Genomic DNA, 22124 nt, shown 5'->3' with positions numbered 1-22124 from the left:
TTCTGTCATTACTCACCCTCATGTAGTTCCAAACCCATAAGACCCATAAGACCAAATTAAGATATTTTTGATGAAATCCGATGGCTCAGTGAGGCCTGCATTGCCAGCAAGATAATTAACACTTACATTGCTCAGAAAGCTACTAAAGACATATTCATGTGACTACAGTGGTTCAACCTTAATGTTATGAAGCGACGAGAATACTTTTTGTGTGTCAAAAAAACAAAACAACGACTTTATTCCACAATATCTAGTGATGGGTGATTTCAAAACACTGCTTCATGAAGCTTTATTCATCTTTTGTTTCGAATCAGTGGTTCGGAGCGTGAAAGTCAAGTGATTTCAGTAAAGTGTTTCGAAATTTCATTGGTTCACCACTGGGGGGCGTGACTTTGGCAGTTTGATTCACGCTCCGAACCACTGATTCGAAACAAAAGATTCGTAAAGCTTCGAAGCTTCATGAAGCAGTATTTTGAAATTGCCCATCACTAGATATTGTTGAACAAAGTCGTTATTTTGTTTTTTTGGTGCACAAAAAGTATTCTCGCTGCTTCATAATATTAAGGTTGAACCACTGTAGTCACATGAACTGTTTTAAATACGTCTTTAGTAGTTTTCTGGGCAATGCAAGTGTTAATTGTCTTGCTGACGATGCAGGCCTCACTGAGCCATCGGATTTAATGAAAAATATCTTAATTTGTGTTCCAAAGATGAACGAAGGTCTTACGGGTGTGGAACGACATGAAGGTGAGTAATTAATTACAGAATTTTCATTTTTAGATGAAATAACCCTTTAACCTTATGAAGATGAAAATACTTTTTGTGTGCAAAAACAAAACAAAAATAACGACTTCATTCAACAATTTCTTCTCTTTCCAGTCATTCTCCTACACTGTTTACATTTGTAGACTCAGTGCAGAGCTTCCAGATCCTACGTCAGAACGACGTCTCAGTATTGGCCGACGCTGTTCACGTGAGCACCACGTGTGCTGCTAACATAAGCTGAGCCGGCGTTCTGACGTAGATCCCGGTAGCGCTGCACTGATTACACAACATCAACAGCATTGTGAATGTTTTTTTCATAAATTCTGACATGTTGTGAATGCAGCATTAGAGAGATGATCTGTCATGACAATGCAAGTATATCAGATTGGCTTGTTTCTTATGTGTCATATATTTTTAATAAATGAAATGTATTCCTATATTACTGCACGTGTGTGCTCAAGTACTGTGTGCGTGAAGAATCGGACTGAAACGACTAAACTGGACAGTTTTATTTTGACAACAAGGGTAAAACCAATGTTAAAACAAAATCGGATCTAAAATGCTACCATTTAGCCAATTTGGTGGGTGGGTGGAATTTCACAAATGAAGGGCAGAGGGAACAAAATTAAGCACTGAAATTAAAAATCCCCCTCAATAGAAAAAAAGTTCACAGGTGAAGGGGTGGGAGAGGAGCAAAATACAAAAGTTAAAAAAAGGCTTCACCATCAAGTGATCAAGCTTAGCAGTAATGTACATACATTATCAGGGGTATGTATACAAATTAAAACTCCCATGTTTGAATCATGATGCCTGCTCTGCTTCAAGTATATTCACTCTTCTGTTATGTTCTCATCACTTCTCTGTCATCATATCCTCTTAGCCAGTTAGCAATGAATTAAAAAAAAAAAAAACATCCTTCAAAATCAAAATGCAGAAAAACCACATTTCATATCCTACCAATACATATATACTGTATAAATACATACATAAATATACTTTACATACAACAGCCAAAACTTTGAAAAGGGGAGATGAGAACGTGGGAGGAGGATGAGGATGATGATGGTAGTGTGTGTACGGTGTCCCTCTGCTCTGATCAGCGTGTCGTCGGGTACGGGACGGCACCTGCGCTGTGGACTGTGCTCAGTTGCCCCAGTAGGGAGAGCTGCCATAGTTGGACTTGTTGACCTGGGTCTTCTGCTGCATGGTGCTGGACTGGCTTCTCTGGTTTGGCCCACCCTATGTGAACAAACACACCAAACAGATGAGCTTACAAGGGTGAAAGGTTACCATGTTGACAACTATAACATCTTAACACTTGAAGACAGTGAAGCCATGTTCTCTGTGACTAAAATGACATTAACATTAATGTATTGACATTAAAGTGTAAAATATTCTACGTTTATTCATTTTTGTTCTTTTTGGTTCATGTACATTTCAATAACATCTCACACTCTGTATAAGGGAATTGTTTGAGAAATGTAGACTTGGTGTGAATAGGCAGGGACTGACCTGTCCATCCTGGGTGAGGTGATGATGGAGCAGCTGTGAGTGGGGCTGCTGGTGGGCCGGCAGAATGTGAAGGAATGGAGCAGGAGCATAACCAGGGGCAGCACCAGGGGTCAAAGGTCCCGTGCCGCCCAGAGCCGAGGGGAGGTTGAAAGGAGGAGGTGTGCCAGCATGGAAACCCTGCTTATCAAACGGCTGCAGGAAAAAGTACACACATAATATTCAGTCTTTATATACATGCATTTATATTTATAGAAAAGTATGGGGTAAGTTTTTTTTTTTTAATTATAATTTTATTCAGCAAAAAGAAGCATTACACTGATCAAAAGTGACAGTAAAGACTTTTATAACATTGAATGCTGTTCTTTTTAAACATTAATCAAAGAATACTAAAAAAAAAAAGAAAAGAAAAAAAGTATCAGTTTCCCCAAAAACATTGAGCTGCACAATCATTGTCAAAAATAAGAAATGTTTCTTGAGTAGCAAATCGGCATATCAGAATGATTTCTTAAGGATCATGTGACACTGACGACTGAAGTAATGGCTGCATCACAGGATTAAATTACATTTTAAAATATATTACAACAGAAAATAGATATTTTAAAGTCCTCCTGTAGTCAATAATTTTATCCCTTAAAACTCATCTTTGTGAAAAAAATGTCATGCCTTAAAATAGCCTGAATGTAACTCTACACCCTTGCTTCATTTAGTATACGCGGATCTATGAATATGCTAATTAGCCCCGCCTCCACTCACTCGCACGAGCTCAGAGATCCACTCAGTCAACTTACTGAGGTAAACGCTGCACAATGGTATCGCTTTTACAACATCGGACACGATGGTAATTAATAGGATTAGCCTTTAGCTTGACTGTTATCAAACAGCTAATAAGGTGATGCTAAATGTTACACAAACCATGTTCCTGTTCACTATCTGAGTCAGCCTTTTAAAAATCAATATCCTTAGAAATGCTTTGAACATACACCCGCTAATTGTTAAATCTACCCGATTTTTCATATCAACAGAAAAATATACCAGGATAACCGGTCTTCTCTTGAGACTCCCTGCTTCAGAGCGGTCATAGTTAATGATATGCTAATGCCGCCGGCACATTGACGTGATTGGTTACAAGGTAGTTTGTAACGTCACAGATACCAGCGATTTCAAACCACATTTTTGAGACGGTCTTTGGTTTACTGCAGTTTTAAATACTCAGAAAATACTCAGCAATGTACTTGTGAATTTGCACATGGTTGGTCTTAAAGCATATTAAAAACACCACACAGACATATAAACAATAAAAAAAAAAAACTTGATTTTCACCACAGGGGGACTTTAAATTGTAATAATATTTCACAAAATTACTGTTTTTACTGTATTTTTGATCAAATAATTGTGGCCTGGTGAGCATAAGAGAGTTTTGAACGGTAGTGCATATGTGTGTGTAAAGCACAAATGAATAAAAGTACCTGTGTTTTATTGTAAACAGTTCCACTGATGTCTGGCACCCCAGAATTGCTAGATGTCACAGAGACACCTGAGACACAAAATGATGCATTATTCATTTTAATTAATTTATAAATAAAAAATGAAATGTGAAGTGTCAAGTATGAAAAATGAAATTAAGTGTCGAGTATGTTTGTACCTTTCCCTGGGCCAGAGGCAGCAGATTTGGCCTGTGTTTGAGAAGAGTTACTGTAGCCTTTGTTGTACTCAGTTCCTGCTGGGCCTTGTGTCAGGTCATCATACCCTTGAAACAGGGTATAGGGAATACTTTAACACTCAACAGCACATAGTATGCATGAGAATTTGTGTATATGTCTAATCTGCACAAACCTGAGCTAAAGGCGTGCTGGCTGTAGCCACTGGGCTGCTGGAATGGCGTTGTGGGGTTGCTCAGCCCCATGCCATGCTGTTTGGCCGAGGCAGGGGGCACGAACATGGTGGGGCCATACTGGAATGCGCTGGGCACACCAGGCACCCCGGGGTAGTAGGGAAGGCCCGTATAGCTGTATCCAGGGGGCAGGGCTGGGTTTAGGAAGGTCTGTTGGGTGTTGTGGTGGCCCTGCGGCTGGGGCTGGCTCTGGCCTTGGCTCTGAGCCTGTAGAGGCTGCGCCGTCTGTGGGGCGTGAGCAGCAGACAGGCTGGTAGAGGGTGCTGGTGAGGTGGATTCACCTCTGCCAAACTTTGTGATGTCACCTGAGTGAAGAAAAAAAAAAAAAAAAAAAAAAAGATACTTTTTATTTTCTGATTTTGTCTACACAAATGTCCATCATTCTGAATCAAAGCTTACAGACCACTAAAAAGCGATTGAATATCACGATGTAGTACCTGAGTAAGGGTTGTTGGCGAGGCTCCCATCTCTGCCAGACAGCGTAGCAGTCGGCCCTGGGAATGTGATTCCATAGTAATCCTACAGGGATCAGAAAAAAGCAGAGAGAGTGAACATTTGGCTAGACTAGGGCTGCCAGTAAATTGTCATTGTCAAATAATTGTGCATTTGTAAAAGTTTTGCACCATTATTGTGAATTTATTGTAATTATTGTCAAATACTCAAATAAAAAATAAAAATTCAGTTTCAAAATATTCAAAAAGTATTCAAAATAAAAAATAATTGTGCTCATGTTATTTAGATTTTAAATTTATTATACATACACAGCAAGTTCAAAAATTAAACCTACATGATTTAAGGCCATGTGTTCAAATACTGCACAGGACAGATTTTATTTTAATGAATATTTAAACATTTTTTTTTTTTTTGCCACTTTAAATGTTACAAGTCCACTTTACATTAAATTGAATATTATAGTAATATAATTAGTTAAAAGTATCTTATGTATTTAATAAGAATTAATTACTACAACAATTACATAAATATATTTGTCCTAATTTTTTCACTTTACACTGGATTTTAATCATTTTAAAATTACTTCACAAAGGAAGAGCTTTGATTTCTGCATTTTTATATTCACTTAAAAATGCCTTATCTGGGTGGTCATTTTAAATTGACTGGAATCTACAGTGCACAATGATCATATCTCAAATACTCATGATTAAATCAAATAACCATAATCAGGCGATTATGTAATGACTTCAACAAGCCTGGGCCAGGCCGATTAATCTTTGGGCTTTTGAGCTGATAATGGTCCAAGCATGTGTGGTTAACAGATGTTAGCTCTTCCGTTGTTTCCCAAAATATTTATATCTTGACAATATGTGAACATCAGCAGTTGTGTTTTTAAGTGACACGATGTGAGGCAAAGTATGATAACCCATACTCAGAATCTGTCCTCTGCATTTAACCCATCCATGTTAGTGCACACTCATTAGGAGTAGTGAGTAGTAAACCCACACACACTGCAAACCATGGACACACACACACCCAGAGCAGTGGGCAGCCATTTTGCTGCGCCGCCTGGGGAGCAACTGGGGGTTAGATGTCTTGCACAAGGGCACCTTAGTCATTTCCTGCTGGTATTGAGAATCGAACCTACAACCTTTGAGTTACCAGTCTGACTCTCTAACCATTAGGCCAGTCTAATATCATAGACCTATATCCACCATTCTACTCTCAAGATGTTTAATGTCAGTCAACCAATAGTTAAGAAAATAGAAATGAAGTTTGATAAGAAAACAAAGCTCAGCAACAGCTCTAAAGCAGTGGACCTCAACCATTTTGATTTCATTGTCATTGTCCACAACAACATATGAAGCCCCACCCCCACCCCCACCCCCAACCTATAACTAGAAATGTATATTCATTATAAAATATATACAAATTTTAGATGTTTTAGTTTATTTTAATGCTTGTTTTGTCTTACACCGTGTCCTAACCAGACGCAATGCAAAACCGCGACACGCAACAATTCTATTTTAGAAACGGTTTCTATTTCTCCGAGACGTTGCGGCTGGAACAACAACACAAAGTATGACAATCAGGTACTGTTTATGTGCTTTATTTAATGTTGAAAGCGTCTAGTGTGAGTTTGAATATCATTCTGTGTTCCCAGTTTTTTTAGCTGTAATGAAAACAACACTGGCTAATTCACCTCAGATCTTGAAAATAAATAAATGGGCACAAAAACATTCAAACTGTCAACTCAAAGCGAACAAACAAGTGTATTCTATGACAAAGATTGGTTCAGTCACTCTGTATACTTTAAGTAATGTTTAAATTGTGTAATATTTATTAATTTTACTATGTACTTGCCCATTTCATTGTGTCTGCTGTGCTCTTGCCGAGAGAGCCCGCCCACACTCTCTTCTGATTGGCTGTGGTTTTTGATTGATTTTATCGCTTCTCTTTGTCGCGTCGCGTCTAGTGTGGACAGTCAAATTGCTTGTCCCTGGAATCTTATCGCATCGCGTCTGGTTAGGACACGGTGTTACTTTAAATAATCAAGTCATCTTGAGGCACCCCTGGTTGAGAATCACTGCCCTAAAAGATTTTAAGAGGAAATTTGATGGTCTCAGACTCACCATTGGTAGTCTGGATTGGAGCATGTGGAGGTCCTCATAGCCATAAATCTGCTATACAACACAAACAAGAACTTTCAGCACTCATACACACTGTAAATGTTACTGAAATCAATATTCAGTATTTCATTATTCACAGGTTCAGAGCTTGTACTGGGTCACATAATGAAATACGCATCAAACTCTTTACACAATAATACACCACTTTACAAGAGTGCATAAAAGCAACACCATTGAATCACCCAACCCAAAACAAAGACGCGTGCACAAATCCTGAAATTCCACATACACTACAATACTTCCCAGAATGATAAAAGCTGATCTGTTTTGATTTAAGAGGATGAGGATTCTTACCGGATAGGCAGGCAGCAGACCTCCGGGTCCCATGATGTACTGGTTAGGCAGCAGTGGAGGAACCCCCTGAGAGAGATTAGGAGGAGCTTTACCTGCACACAGATAGGGAAGAATTGTTGGAGAATGATGAATTGCAGATTTCCCACTGAACTAAAGTGGCTAATTAGATTTAGGGATGTCACGGACAGGAAATTTTCACACCGGTATTACCGATAACACCGGGAGTGTTTTTTTTTTTCCATACTATGGAAGTCAATGGGGTCCATCAACTGTCTGGTTACTCATAGTCTTCAAAATATCTTTTGTGTTTAGTAGAAGAATGAAATTCATACAGGTTTTGAACAACTTGAGGGTGAGCAAATGATGACAGTATTTTCATTTCTGGGTGAACTATCCCTTTAAATGCCAACACTCTGACCCTCCTTAGATGTGTAAAAGTACATCCAAAGGACACAAATCATGATACTACATGGTATTGTGATAATAGCTATATGATTACAATATCGTGATATGTGTGTGTGCTCTCACCGCTGGAGGAAGACAGTAGCGGGGCAGCCCTGATACCGGAAGGTGTGCTACCATTGGTGCCGTGACCCAACGCAGACCCGTGCAGACTGTTGCCGCCACTCGTTGCACTGCTCACGCTGCTGCTGGACAGAGCGGACACAGGCGGGGAGGAAAATGCCATCGATGAGGAGGCGAGAGAGTTCATGCTGTCCACACTGGTATACTGAGGACACATACACACACGGAGGTGTTACAGACAGTGGAGGTGGTGAGGAGAGAGTGTGTGTGTTGCGTCTGTGCATCCTACAGAACTCACTGTAAGTGAAGATGTGGTGCAAAGTGCCGACACAGAGGGATGGCCACTGTTCACATGACTACAGGAAAAACAGGCAGTGTCACAGTTATAAGTATCCCACATAACACTTGAATGAGTAATACAAAGAAAAGGTATAAATAAACATCTCGCTCACCTGCTGAGGGGAGTTAAGCTGGCAGAGGACAGCTCAGATGCCAGGCTGGGCAGAACAGAGCTGTGTGGTGTAACAGAAGGGGGCAACAGTGAGGATGGGGCAGAGGGGGCAACACTTGTGCTGCTGCCCAGAGAGGGAGACTCTTGTTTTGGAGTGGAGGAACTCGATGTGGCTGATGGAGAAGGCATAAGTGTTATATATTACAAAACTGAAGCAGTTAAAGAGCGTGAAGTTAAATCTTTAATGCATGACACAGAAAGAAGGGTAAAGCTGATGAGTTTGACTTACTGTCTAAAGCAGCAGAGGTCCTCGCACCATTGAAACCGTTCTGTCAGAGATGCAAACAAAGTCTACTTAATCAATATTAGCAGCATAACCTCTTTGATGTACAATGGTACTGTACACTAAATAAATAGTGCATTCATGGTACAACATGTGAGCACGTACATGACTGTTCAAAAGTTTGAGGGTCAGTAAGATTTTTTTAATGTTTTAGAAAGCAGTCTCATTCTCACCATGGCTGCATTTATTCAATCAAAAATGCAGTATAAATAAAAGTAAAAATGTGAAATATTACTACAATTTAATGCATCCTTGCTGAATAAAAGTATTATTTTCTTCTTACTGACCCCAAACTTTTAGACGGTAATGTAAATGACAATTTTCATTTTTGGTTGATGTAGCCCTTTAACTGAGAATTTGAGTGAAAACCAAGGTTTCTGTCTGTACCCACCGTCACAGGTCCAGAAGGCTCCTTGCTCTGAGAAAAGGTCAGTCTTGAGTGAGGGGCCACACCGCAGTCAAAGCTGTTACCCGCCGATGATGCAGCGGAGGAGGAAGATGAGGAGGACGAGGGGGCTGTCACTGAGCTGGGGGTGTTGTGGGAGGGGGCAAGGCTGGGGAGAGGTACCGAGGGAGAGGGGTAGATGCTGTCAGAAGAGGCCAGAGGCAGCAGCAAAGGGACCGGACTGGTCAGAGACTCACTGCAGGGGAGATTCATGGGAAAAGTATTAGCATGCAGAATGGAGTTTTTAAAGCTAAAGACAGCACACTGGTTTGAAAGACATGCGTTGAGAGATTTAGGAAAATAAGCAATACATGAAGTCCACTGCTCAAAAAAGAAAAAGCACCTAAATTCAATTTAGACAACAGAGCGACCATTTTGTATTCATTATAGCCATTTCTCCCATTTGACTGACCTGATTGGTTTAGAGTAAAGGCTGCTCTGTGACTGAGGAACCACTGCAGCCTCCCTTATGGGTTCACTGTTGCAGTTCTCTGACTGGCCGAAGTCTGGCAGGGCAGATTCTGAACCAAAGTCCAGGGCACCAAACTGCACATTTAGACCGGACACATCTGCTGACCCAGGCATCTCTACAGCAGATGCAGGAATCTGGATGTGTACAAACACATGCAAAACAGGCAGTATGTCTCAGTATAATATGGAAGCTTGTTTCTGCCACTGAATAAAAAATAAAAAAAAGGTAATTGTGACTTTTTTTTCCTCATCTGCGAGTTTATATCTGGCAATTCTGACTTTATTTCTCAGAATTGCGAGTTTATATCTTTCCACAAAAATATTATGCAGCACAACTATTTATCAACACTGATAAGAAGAAATATTTCTTGAGCAGCAAATCATCATATTAGAATGATTTCTGAAGGATCATGTGACACTGAAGACTGGAGTAATGATGCTGAAAATTCAGCTTTGCCACAAAAAAAAAACAACCTATATTTTAAAATATATTTTTGAAAAAATGTTTTAAATTGTAATATTTCACAATATTACTGTTTTCACTGCATTTCTGATCAAATAAATGCAGTGTTGGTGAGCATTTTTGACTTCTTCCAAAAATATTAAAGATCTTACCGACCTCAAATTTTTAAACGGTAATGCTGTACACAGGAGTAAGCATTTGTGCAAAAGAAAAAAAGAAGAAAAAAAAAAAAAAAAAAAAAAAGAGGAGAAAGAAAACTTTTAACATAAAATCAAAATGTTCATAAACCATGCTCCAGAGCAATTCATCTGTGCATTTTCTTCTTTATAACTTGCTTCGCCCTACATTCTGGTAACACCCACTTTTCACGATTTAATAAATTCCAGATGGATAAAACCAAGCCCCACCCTATATACCCTTTTTGGCTGAAAATCCCACTGAACCCAGAAATAAGCCAGATTATGTAAGAAAAATGGGTTGCAAAGGCCATTTCATGTATGTTTATCTACAAACTGCAGCAGGTAATAGGTCAAGAGATCTTACAAAGCATTCCACCTCAATGTTTTTTAAATCTCTAGTCACCTTGGAAGTGGGAGGTATCCGTCGCTTTTGTGTCTTTATCTGTCGCTGCTGTGTGCTGCTGCCCTGAGAGTCTGCAGCCTGTGAGGGGGCCATCGAGGGCCCGTCACGGTGCTGTGATGGTTCCGGCGCTTTAGGAAAGGCTTCCAGTGTTCCCGGGGCAGGCGAAGGGGCGCTCAGTGGGGGAGGGCTGGGCTGCCTGGCTAGAGGCCCCGTGTGGGTCAGGGAGCCCTGCTGTCGCTGGGCAAGTTGGCTTAGCACCAAAGATGGCTCTGGCTGCATCTGAAACTCCCCTACAGAGCAAACAATACAGGAAAAGCATGTTCACACCAAGTCAGAAGTGACTAAATAAATGTTTTAGATGCAGTCTGAAAAAGTTGATAGGACTGAATAGTTTCATTTTAAAAGCTACTTATGTTATTTGTGTAGAAAAGTCAGATTTGGTGCAAACAGGTTAATAGTAATATTCACGTTTGCAAGTATGAACAAATTTCGTGTTTCCGGTCCAGTAAAGCAATTGTAACACTCACGACTGAATTGGGATGGGAGTGAAGCAGAGCTCTGTGTTCCAGGAGGTTTGATGTCCCAGGAGGAGGAGGGCACAGAAATCCCCGTCCCCACCAGCCCCCCCACAGGGGTGCAGTTGGTCCCTGTGCTGGAGGGCTGGGAGGTAAGCTGCCCAAGACCAGGCCCCTTCAGCTGTTCCAGTATTTGCTGCCCGGCCGTCTGCCCAAGTTTTGGACCACCCAGCTCTCCAAAACCAGAACCCAAAACAGAGGACTGGGAAAAGACACAAAGGAAAGGTGCCATCAGGAATGTGTGTGTGTGTGTGTGTGTATATATATATATATATATATATATATATATATATATATATATTATACATACATACACACACATATACTGTATATACATATATATATATATATTAAAATTAAAGTTAAAATTGCTAACTCGAAATCAAACACGTAAAAATGAATAAAGTTTGAGAAAAGGTCCTTTAAGCACCCTTGAAATGAACATAGGTACACCAGTCACTGCCATTTGTTCTCTAGGAAAACAGTTCTGTAAGTGCTATAAATTATCCCTGTGGATTGTCTCACCAGAGTGGCGTGTGTGTAGCTGTTGGAGCCAGCAGAAGTGCCTCCGTTTCGAGCAGGCTGGTGGTGGGAGTTGGTGAAGACCAGACTGTGGCCGAGCCCCTGAGAGGAACCCACGGCCTTCAGACCCCCTGCCTCTTCTCGATCAACGGGCTTCTGCAGCAGTGATGATAGATCCAGACTACAACAAACACACAATACAGTCAGTGAAATAAACAAGACATTATATTCACTATGCAATGTTATAATCATTATATGATCGGAATTAAAAGTTTTTACTAAACTCAAACACAGCTCTGACTTTATTACCTCTGGCCAGGTGTGATGTGGTTCTCAGTTGGAGGTGCACAAGAGGATGTGAACACTTTGGTCTCAGAGAGCTTTGGAGATCAAAAAGGGCCAGTTAGTACTTTTATTTTTGTTCCAGAATATGACTGTAGCATACATGATGAAGTGATATAAAATTATACAAGAAAAATCTAAATAGTATATAAAAACTGTAATATAAAATAATTATATTACAATTATATACTATAAATGTATATATTTCTAATATAATTTTTTATATAATATATACAACAATTATACAGATGTACAAAATATAAATATTAATTATATATTACAGAATTATAACTACACAATAACAATTTAGCATAATATAAACAATATATAAAAGACTAAGAGTGATATTACGCAATTATATGAATAATAAAACTATTTATCATCACTACTGTCTACATACAGTATGGATCTTCAACATTTCTGGACAACACATTTACCATGTCTTTTCAGGCTTATTAAATTCAAGCTCTGCAAATCCCATAATGCATAGGAGGTTAATTATAGAGCATGACTCACACTCACATCTTCACTCCAGTCTTCAGCTGCCCACTCGTCCAGAGTGTTCTGCCATGCCACTGAATGTGTCAAAGAGAGAAAGAGAGATGAGAGTGGCCCAAAGGATTGTGAAAAGTTCTGTGCAACAGAGGTGCGTCTCTCACCTGTCCCATCTGTAGTGTCATTGGCCCCTGTCTCCCAAACATCAGCATGCGAGTTTGATGTCCCGCTGTCTGTGGTGTAGTCTGCAGGGTTAAAGGTCCTGCAGGAGGATACACAGAAAAGGGTTTTTAGGTGGCTGTATGACAATAAAAATTGATTATAGGTTTAAATAACATTTGAGTGATACTCACCCCATCCCCTGTGCTGTAAACCTGCTGGTAACCGGAGCCCGACCTCTGCCTCTACCTCCACCTCCAGACACTGTGAATAAAATAATAATAATAATAATAATAATAATAATAATAATAATAATAAAACCTCATAAGCACTTATAAAAACTTAAGCACTAGGGATGGGTCAGGATGGTCAAACACTTCAATTGTTCAACAGCTCGATTTTTTTCTTAGCATTTCATCTTTAAGTTATTTAGCACTTCAAATGGCTGGGGAAAAGCAGCTTCTCAGAGGTTTTAATGCGCTGCTGACAGTCTATAGCTGCTATAATTGTCAGGCTTTTGGGGGGCTAAAACCCACTAAAAACCTAGGAGAAATTCATCCCCTTTAAAGCACCACCACTACAGACATCAAAGCACTGCTTTCAACAATAACTCGACAGAGACTGTCAGACTTCAAATCACCTGTTGGAAGTAACATTCGTATCTCAGTGTTTTATAAGGACCATGGTCAAATTGGTGTAACAAAAGCTTTGGTTTATTTATTTGTTGAATATGTGTCAGTCACCTTACTGAAGCACCTTAGCCATAAATCTCTAAAAACACATATACAGGGCTTCCGCAATAGAGAAAACCAGACTAGTTGAATTTGTAAATGTAGTTTTGCACATCCCGAATAAGCACAATTGACGTGAATATGATGTTTATACTGTGTGTGTGGGCTCACCTCTCCCTCGGCCCCTGCGGCCACGATCAGCACCTCTCTCAACAGGAGCAGGGTCCACACCATTCTCCTCTGTCCTTGCTATACAGATAACAAGAGATCACACATAAGCCCTTTAAAAAAAAATTATAACCTACTCACACACAATTATAAGGTAAAGTACAAAAGTTTTTGCTGCGTCAACACTACTCACTCTGAACCTGAAGCTACTTTTCTTTTTATTATTAAAAAAAGGAGGGAAAAAAAAAGTCTGGATTCCTGAAAGAATTGGTGCCACTCACACAATTAAACAAACAAACAAACAAAACAAAAAAACAAACAAACAAACAAAAAAGCCTAATCTAAACTTTTAATAAAATAAAATAAAAAAAATAGAACTGATTACAGTATAATGCAGTTTGAAGAAGTTCACAATGAGACTAAATGTTTTATTTAAAAATGCTGTTTCTTCATGAAAATTTATGGTTTCTGTAAATAGGCATACTATAAACAGGGCTCTAAACCGGTAAAAAGGAAAGAAAAGAAAAATTAACAGGAACAAACAAAATTGAAAACAGAATTTTTTTAAAATCAAGTTTCATCGTTCTGAACAAAAACGCTTATTTGAAATTACCATTAACCGGTTAATAATGTTATTTTATCATTCTCTTTAAGATTTTAAAAAAAGTACTCTTGTCGCTTCATAACATTAAGGTTGAACCACTGTAGTCACATGAACTGTTTTAAATATGTCTTTAGTACCTTACTGGGCATTGAAAGTGTAAATTAACTTGCTGTCAATGGAGGCCTCACTGAGCCATCGGATTTCATCAAAAATATCTTAATTTGTGTTCTAAAGATGAACAAAGGTCTTACGGGTGTGGAACGACAAGAGGATGAGAAATTAATGACAGAATGTTCATTTTTGGGTGAACTAACCCTTTAACAATCAGTCAAAATGCATTAAGAGACAAGTGTAAATAGGCTCTGAATAGCAAAAAACAAGGAAATCTCAACACCACACTCACCTGGCCTGTTGCGACTGGTCCCTCTGCCACGGCGACTCGCTCCACCACGACCCTTGCTGCTTTCCCTCTCTTTCTTCTCCCTGTTCTCCTTGTTCTCCTTACTCTCATTGGAGGTGCCATCCTTCCCAAGACTCTTCTTTTTCCCCACCGTTTCCCAAGAGGTCTGCAAGATGACAGAGAAAAAAAATTTACTACTAGTCAGAACAAACAAAAAGAAGTAAAAGAAGATAAACATACAGCAGATGTTGGGTATCAGTGCAGTGCCATTTTACATAACTGATTTATTCAGGTTTGCTAATCATCACAGTTGAATCCTCATTACTGATGAAGGACATTTAGGAGCTTGTATTATGACACAGTGGAGGAGGCAGAGGTCTGTTATGACACAGGATTACCTTCTCATCAACACTACAGAAGTGACCCACTTTCTAATTTTGAGTTTCATTCCCAGAAATAATTCAAACAAATCCTAGTCTATAAGAAGAGGCCTCTCAAATTTCACCACAACAGTCCCAGAGGTTTTATCTCTGAAATAGATAAGCGTCAGTCACACATGAATATAGACATTAAGCACAGTTGCATGCTCAACGTTAAGCTATAAAAAAAAAAAAAAAAAAACCTTTTCATTGTTTTGACTTTTACAGCCCAGCCACAAAACAGCTGACAGTAGCATCAACTTTTTCAATAAAAACAGTTTTAGTTCTTCTTTTTCAATAACTCATCATGAGTTTTAGTGCCTACTAAGCAGTCTAGATCAGATGTGGAATTCTTACCGCATCAGAGGTTCCCTCAAGCAGAAAGTTGATGGCTCTGTTGACATCCTCGTTGCAGTCGTGGAGAGCAACCATGCAATCGTCTTGGTTCTTCCCTGTAACCTCTATGAGCTATGAGCAAATATAAACATCAGTGGGGTTAACAGAAATTTAAGCATCACTTTAATCTGATGGAAGAGAGCTTTGCATACCTGTTTCACTTTATCCTCAAAATCCGCATCGTTCTTGTCGTAGATCATCTGGGCCAGTCGGATCTGCTCAGCTGTAGCCTGCAATTGGAAGCACAAGTTGTGAACATCAGAATGGGTGACCAAGGATCTTTTTGAAAAAATAAAAGGGAATTGTATGAACAGATAGATTCATGACCAAGACATGTCACATACAAGTGGAAGCAGACATGGTCCACTCAACGTATGTTTGGCTACTAGCCTACTGTGCAGTATATACTGTCTGCTACCTTTATAAAAAATAAAATTATGCATTATGCAACAATAACCATTTCAAATAATAGTACATTTTTGTCACAAGACCTCAATACATTGCATGTTTCATTCAGCAAGGCAAGTAGAGTCCAGTTATCATCTCCAAATAAAAATTAAGAAATTTAAGGTAGTGAAAAATGTGTTAACTTTTGGTAATCAAATAGCAACTGACTAATCAATTAGTAAGGATGACAAGATTTTGTGTTAAATTCATCCACTTTAAAGCCAAACACATTTGTCTTGCTTTTTCTTTAACATCCTATCACAAGCACTGTGTGAAGACGTCACGTTTAAAAAGTTCAACTTATTAAAGTGCGGCTCAGCACTCCAGCAATCCGCTCCCCTTTGTGCTCCATCTTGCTGTTATTTTTTAATGCAAGTGTGTCTAAACGCCCCTAAGGAAACTAGAAGGTGAAGTCTAGCATATTGCATTCTGGGATACAGTACCCAGCAGATTACATTCATACTATATACTGCAGAAATAATAAGAGTAGCATGGTAGTAGGGCTGTCATGATCCCTCGATTCGATTCGAGTACTCAATTATTAAAAATCCTCGACTGCAATTTGCCCGTGTCGAGTAACCGGCAAAATACCGGAAGTGGTGCATTCCACAGACGAGAATCCATGAACCGCATTATTAGACAGTTTTCTAAGGCTGCACGATGTATTAAAACCATTTAAAAATAATACTATAGCATAGTGCTATCGTGAAATCACATACTGTTGCACATGTGTGGAGTGCGTCTCAGCAGCTTGGTTAAACTCCATTTCTGCATAGTTTGGATTGCTTAAAATGTTCATTTGGGAACGCAATGTGCACCATTTCATCAGATTTGTAACCTAAATCATTTATCCCTCGCTCTGAGTTTGCATGTTTTGATGTCCACATACTCTTGTTCAAGAAATTACAGTGGCTGTAGCATTTCTATCATGAAGTGGCCAAATATTAAAGATTAAGTAAACATTTGGCCAATATTAAGGATTTGATCTGCTGTGTAACAACAACAATCACTAGGCCGTTGGTGCCCTCTGCAGGCATTTGTTATAATACATAATGTACATAACGAATTTTCTATTTTTGCTACCACAAAAAATCCAATTACTCAATTAATCGTCAAAATAATCGATCGATTTCTCGATCACCAAAATAATCGTTAGTGACAGCCCTACATGGTAGTATGTTATTCCTAACATAGCATATGTTCCCATATATTTTTGTTCACTCACCTGAAGCTGTTTCTGTGGTTGTGTGGTCTGTGTGGTAGTGGGCAGCGCTTTGTCCCGAGTGCCCCGGGCTCGTTCGATGCCCACCGAGGTCATCATATACAGTATATACAAAACAATGTATGTACAAAACAGAAAAATCTAGAAGAAAAACAAGGCCAAAAACAGGAAGTGGTTATTACTCAGAAAACGCTTCCATGTCCTAGTTTCTACTCAATATTTGCAAACACCAGACGAGGTTTTGTTCAAGCAAGCTAGTTGACGTTTTCTGTAGATCTTCCCTTCAGTGTCCCGCACAGCGTCAGGCAAACACACAGGGGCCATATCAGATTTCCTTTCTCCTAAACCCAGTTGGGCAAGATTGAGCAATACTCTGACCGCCAGAAACCCTTGTAGAAAAACAATCGAGCTTATCCGAGCCCTGTTGAAATGAAGACCACGCTACAAGACCACACTGGTGTCTGCTAACACTTCACAACTATCCTGTAGTGTGCTTCTAAAATGCTCACACACAGATCACATCACATAGCCATTCCTCATGCATACAAAATAACAACTTAGTCTTCTGGCATGAGGACATGAAGGAATGTATATTACCTAACAAACTCGAATCTACACTGAAGCAAGTATTGATTTGATGATCTAAACATCCAGCTATTTCACAGGAAAGACGGTGACATTACAAATTTTCCAGACTATGTCAGCCCTGCTGGTGTGACCTGTTTCATTAACCATGAAAAACACATTTATACAACTTAAAATGTTGAAACAAGGAAATATTAAAAAGCTGGCTCATCTTAAAAGGAAAATTCTGTCATCAATGACACATATTGTTTCAAAACCTGCATGATTTTCCATCTTTAATTATTTTCTTTGCCATGCTTATAAGCTGTCCATTTAGAAAAAAAGCACCATAAAATTATAAAAATTAAAGACAACTAAACAGTCAGTTATAACATAAGAACACCAAGCAGTCCTTAAAGTCGAAATCTCATTTTCATAGATTTAAAGGCGCAAGGTTTGATGTTAATGATACTAAATGCTAGGTCGACGGATAGTGGATTTTACAGATAACGATAACTTGGTAGGACCACACTGGCCAATAACCGATTAACCAACCGATAAAACTGATACTGAATGAAAATTAATCTTAGTTAATGTTACAGATGGACTCTTATTGTAAAGTGTTACCATTTCATATAAATCCAAACATTCATGATTAAAGGGTTAGTTCACCCAAAAATGAAATTTCTGTCATTAATTACTCACCCTCGTGTTGTTCCAATCCAAACACACAAGACCTTCGTTCATCTTTGGAACACAAATTAAGATATTTTTGATGAAATCTGAGAGGTTTCTGATCCCCCATAGAAAGCAACGTAATTACTAGTGTTGGGTACCATTCACATTTTAACCTGTACCGGTACCAGTATCGGTACCTGAAATTCAGTGCCGGTACCCAACGGTACCTTTTTTTGATTCTTTACTCTCCATGTAATAACAAAAACGTTTATTTCAGTGAAAAAAAATAAGCCCAAACCTCTCAATTTCAATTTTTTTTTCAGAAATTTTACACATTCGACAAAAACTATTATGTATGCGCTGTAGGCTATGCATGAGATCGCATTAGAGTGGAGAATTCAAATGTCACGAATGACCGTTTCTCGCGCTGTTCTTCACCTCTGCTGTTCGGCGTTGCGTTCAGACACGCATGCCGTGAGTGTATGTTTCCTCAGCACAGTAGCACAACAGAGTTGTTTCATTTTCCCTATGATGCTGTCAGAGCTGGAGTTTGACTAACAACACATGGAAAATAAGACTGAGACAATACTTAGTATGCACCAACATGCAGAGCGCGCATGCGAGCGGTTTCTGTGTGGAACGCCGCGATGAGATTAGCAACGCGGATCATAGATCATATATGGACTGGAGAAATTTCATTTTAATTTTTTTTTTTTTTTTTTTTTTTTTAAACATATTGCAAATTGCATTGTCTCAGTCTGCATCTTGTTTTGTGAAATTTAACCACATTTCAGTATGTTTAGCCATTGCCCTATGTGTTGTGTTGCATGGTCTCTATCTCTCTTTCTAACGTACCTCTCGCGCCCAGATTCTCAGGTACCGAAATTTGGCACCGATTGATTTAATGTGAATCAGTACTCAGCAGTACCGACGTAATTCGGTCGGTGCCCTTAAAAGTACAGAGTTCGGTATCCAACCCTAGTAATTACCACATTCAAGGTCCAGAAAAGTAGTAAATACATCGTTAAAATAGTCCATGTGACTACAGTGGTTCAACCTTAATGTTATGAAGCGATGAGAATACTTTGTGCGCAAAAACAAAAAAATTACTTTATTCAACAATTTCTACTCTTCCCCTGTCATTCTCCTACGCTGTTTACTTTGTATAGACAGTGCAGAGTTTCCAGGTTCTATGTCAGAACGCAGACTAAAAAAAAAAGAAAATCTTATCGATAATCGCCTTAAAAACATTGCAATATACAATTATATTGTCTACCATCTTCTACCCTTGTTTTCATTCTTGAAACCATTTTAAATCGCTGTCTAAAATAGGCTGTAGGCTAACTATTAGAGTAAATATTTCATTCATGCTCTTGCATGTGTGTGTAACAAAAATAGACAACCAGCATCTTGCCTGTAATACTTTATAATTAATTAAAGGAAAACTTTAAAGGTATCAAAAAATGCTTAAAAAATAAATAAACATGTATGGTAACTACAGGGCTATGTAAAATAGTTTTGGCAATTGCTGACTGTTAAAATCAACATCGGGGCACTAGTGAGATATCGCCCAGCCCTATTGGAGAGGAAGTGGATTTTTAGTGGATTGTATTTTAAAATTTGGTTTGTTTCTCACACAAAACAATCATATGGCTTCGACAGACTTGGAACATAGGGCACGAGTAATATAGACTATTTTTTAAGATACGTTTAAAGTGATTTTTGGAGGGTATTGGAAATGGACAACCACTGTCCTCTTTCTCTTTCAAAGCAAGGAAAGTGTTCCAAAGAAATCAGTCAAAGGGTTTTGGAATGACATAGGGGTAAATGACAGGATTTTCATTTTTGGCTGAGCTGTTCCTTTAAAAAACCTTCTTAGATGATTTTTCACCAAATTAAAACCTCCACTACTAAGACTACAAGTACATTAGATTCTCCACATCCATGAAACTAAAACTAAAACATCAGCAAGAGTCACTGCTCGCACAGAAGACAAGGCAACACACATGACATCTGTGATGGATACAGTGGGCTTTTCTTGGCTGCTAGAAGAGATCTTATTGTGCATGTTTAACCCTTCTACGCGGTCACACAGCAAACGCCCGACAACAACGTTCCAGCTAGATTCTGACGTATAGAGATCATCAGATAATATTCAGCAAAAATTCCCAGCTTGCAATATACATCAAAAAGATTTTGAATCTGGCTGTGCAAGCGCTGCTGGTCAAATGATTTAATGATGACAGTAAGCAAAACAACCCACAAAAGTGATTCCACCAGCTGACAACGGCCTCATGTGGGGACATTTCTGAGATCCTTACAAAATGGAAAAACAAAGCCTTTTCTCTTGGTCAGCAGACCACCCATAGTGTCCTCGAATTCATAGATATGGTGTGTATAAAGCACATTTAGAGATGCAGATTGAGAAATACGTCAAAGAACTCACAAAAATTACAATCAGTTTCATCTTTGATTATGAATAGGTAGCAGAAAAAACAAAATTATTATGAAGATGAAACAATTTACATAAAAAAAAATAATAATAATGGGAAAAAAATTATGAACTTTGACAACATTCACCAAAAATGCACTAAAACTTAGGAAAACAGAAAATGTGAATTTTGAAAAAGCAGTTATCAGAAGATTTATTTATTTATTTATTTATTTTTGCTTTTCATAAGCATAATACTACTGTTAAGAAATCAAGTGAGCACAATTATTGGCCAATGTCAATAATCTCAAAACGGCCAAATATCTGCCAAATGATTGGTTTATCACCAAAACAGACAACTTGGTTTGGCTTTTTAAGTTTCAAACACTAATAAAACCTATATAATGAGCAACTACTGACAAAAATTGTAAGACACATTCGTAATCAAAACAAAATATATGATGGCTTCATCATATTAGAAAACTTTAAACAAACGACCATAATCAAAGCACATGCACAGATGACTTTGTTTGCTTTCTGAGTTCCTATAAATATGTTCTATATCATTCCAAAAAAAAAAAAAAAAAACTACACGCATAAACAATGTAAAAAAAAAAAATGATATGTGATGGCTCAAACAAAGGGATTTTAGACTCAGAACCAGGGTCAGCATCCTAGTTTAACTTTACAGATTCATTAGAGATGTTTGGATACATTCAAGTTACATATGACGTTTTTTCTGACCCCATGAATGCGTAAAAACAGAGTTTATGAAGAGCATATAAGCGCATACAGTCCCTGCTCTCCTTTGTCCATGATCTCTAATGTCATTTCCTCTCTCCAATTGTTGTAGCTTAGCTGGCTAACTCACGACCGCCCGGCGTCCTTGTTCATAACATTTAAACCCTCAAGAGCACTTAAACACCAAGATGTATATCAATATGACGTTTCTGATGTAAGAAAAACTGGCTTAATAGTGATACGGGCTTGTTGTAAAGAAATATCTGAGGAAAACGGTCTCACAGCAGAGCTAAAGCCGAATAAGCTAAACTGAGGAGGCAAAACAAAGCCATACAAAAGGCAACATAACCTCGAAAAAACATTCAGCGACGGATTAAAACAGATAAGCGATAAAGAAATAGAAATATTAATTACGAACATCTGATATATAAACACCAATTAGAAACTGAAAGAGAGATTTGTTTTTTTGATTACCTGCTAACACGCTTCACTCAGCCAGCAGCAGACTCCGTCACGTGACCGTCACCGCGCTGCTGCCGCTTCTCTCCATGCAGATCCTACAGGCGCGCTCCCGCACCAGCAGGCACATTCACAAGTGCGCGCACACGTACACAACAACTAATACAAATAACACGATTTAACAATATACAATGTATCTAGATGCAACTAATTGTATAAAATCTTAAAGGATATTTCTGTCATGATTTACTCACTTCTCATTTTCTGTTTAAGGTTATATTTTTTAAGCTTCTGGAGTTTAAAAGAAAATTTGGCCCTCTCTAATCACTAAACGAGGCTTTATTGTTTTGAGTTATTGTACATGTATATTGCGGGTCCCTATCGTGT

General features: G+C 38.6%; 1 protein-coding gene across 4 annotated transcripts; it reads right to left on the bottom strand.

Moving 5' to 3' along the window:
- Positions 1-1259: 1259 nt before the first annotated feature.
- On the bottom strand, positions 1260-21896 carry LOC127503569 (ubiquitin-associated protein 2-like). Of its 4 annotated transcripts, none has more exons than XM_051877543.1 (27): positions 21753-21896; positions 16868-17005; positions 15348-15425; positions 15157-15267; positions 14384-14546; positions 13380-13457; positions 12672-12741; positions 12483-12580; positions 12340-12398; positions 11791-11861; positions 11485-11662; positions 10912-11161; positions 10385-10674; positions 9281-9474; positions 8815-9064; positions 8370-8409; positions 8082-8253; positions 7928-7985; positions 7633-7834; positions 7105-7196; positions 6754-6804; positions 4606-4687; positions 4111-4473; positions 3920-4024; positions 3744-3811; positions 2278-2469; positions 1260-2004 (listed from the first exon to the last, which is right to left on the bottom strand). In XM_051877543.1, the coding sequence occupies exons 2-27, from the start codon at positions 16961-16963 to the stop codon at positions 1909-1911; spliced, it is 3507 nt and encodes a 1168-aa protein (XP_051733503.1). In that variant the 5' UTR covers positions 16964-17005; positions 21753-21896; the 3' UTR covers positions 1260-1908. The 4 variants fall into 4 exon arrangements, with proteins under 4 accessions (XP_051733503.1, XP_051733504.1, XP_051733501.1 ...); XM_051877544.1 differs by having other exon boundaries at positions 12346-12398; XM_051877541.1 differs by having other exon boundaries at positions 12346-12580.
- Between the last annotated feature and the right edge of the window lie 228 nt (positions 21897-22124).

This window comes from Ctenopharyngodon idella, chromosome 21, assembly GCF_019924925.1.
Source record: "Ctenopharyngodon idella isolate HZGC_01 chromosome 21, HZGC01, whole genome shotgun sequence".
Classification (NCBI taxonomy): Eukaryota; Metazoa; Chordata; class Actinopteri; order Cypriniformes; family Xenocyprididae; genus Ctenopharyngodon; species Ctenopharyngodon idella.
The sequence above is the reverse complement of the archived record's forward strand: the minus strand, read 5'-3'. Positions and strand labels throughout refer to the sequence as shown.

Coding starts and splice junctions, on each gene's coding strand:
- LOC127503569 (XM_051877541.1), bottom strand. CDS start 16,963: ATGATGACCTCGGTGGGCATCGAACGAGCCCGGGGCACTCGGGACAAA. Junction 10,675..10,911: donor ACTCCCATCCCAATTCAGTC/GTGAGTGTTACA, acceptor TTTGCTCTGTAG/GGGAGTTTCAGATGCAGCCA. Junction 8,254..8,369: donor GACCTCTGCTGCTTTAGACA/GTAAGTCAAACT, acceptor CTTCTCCATCAG/CCACATCGAGTTCCTCCACT.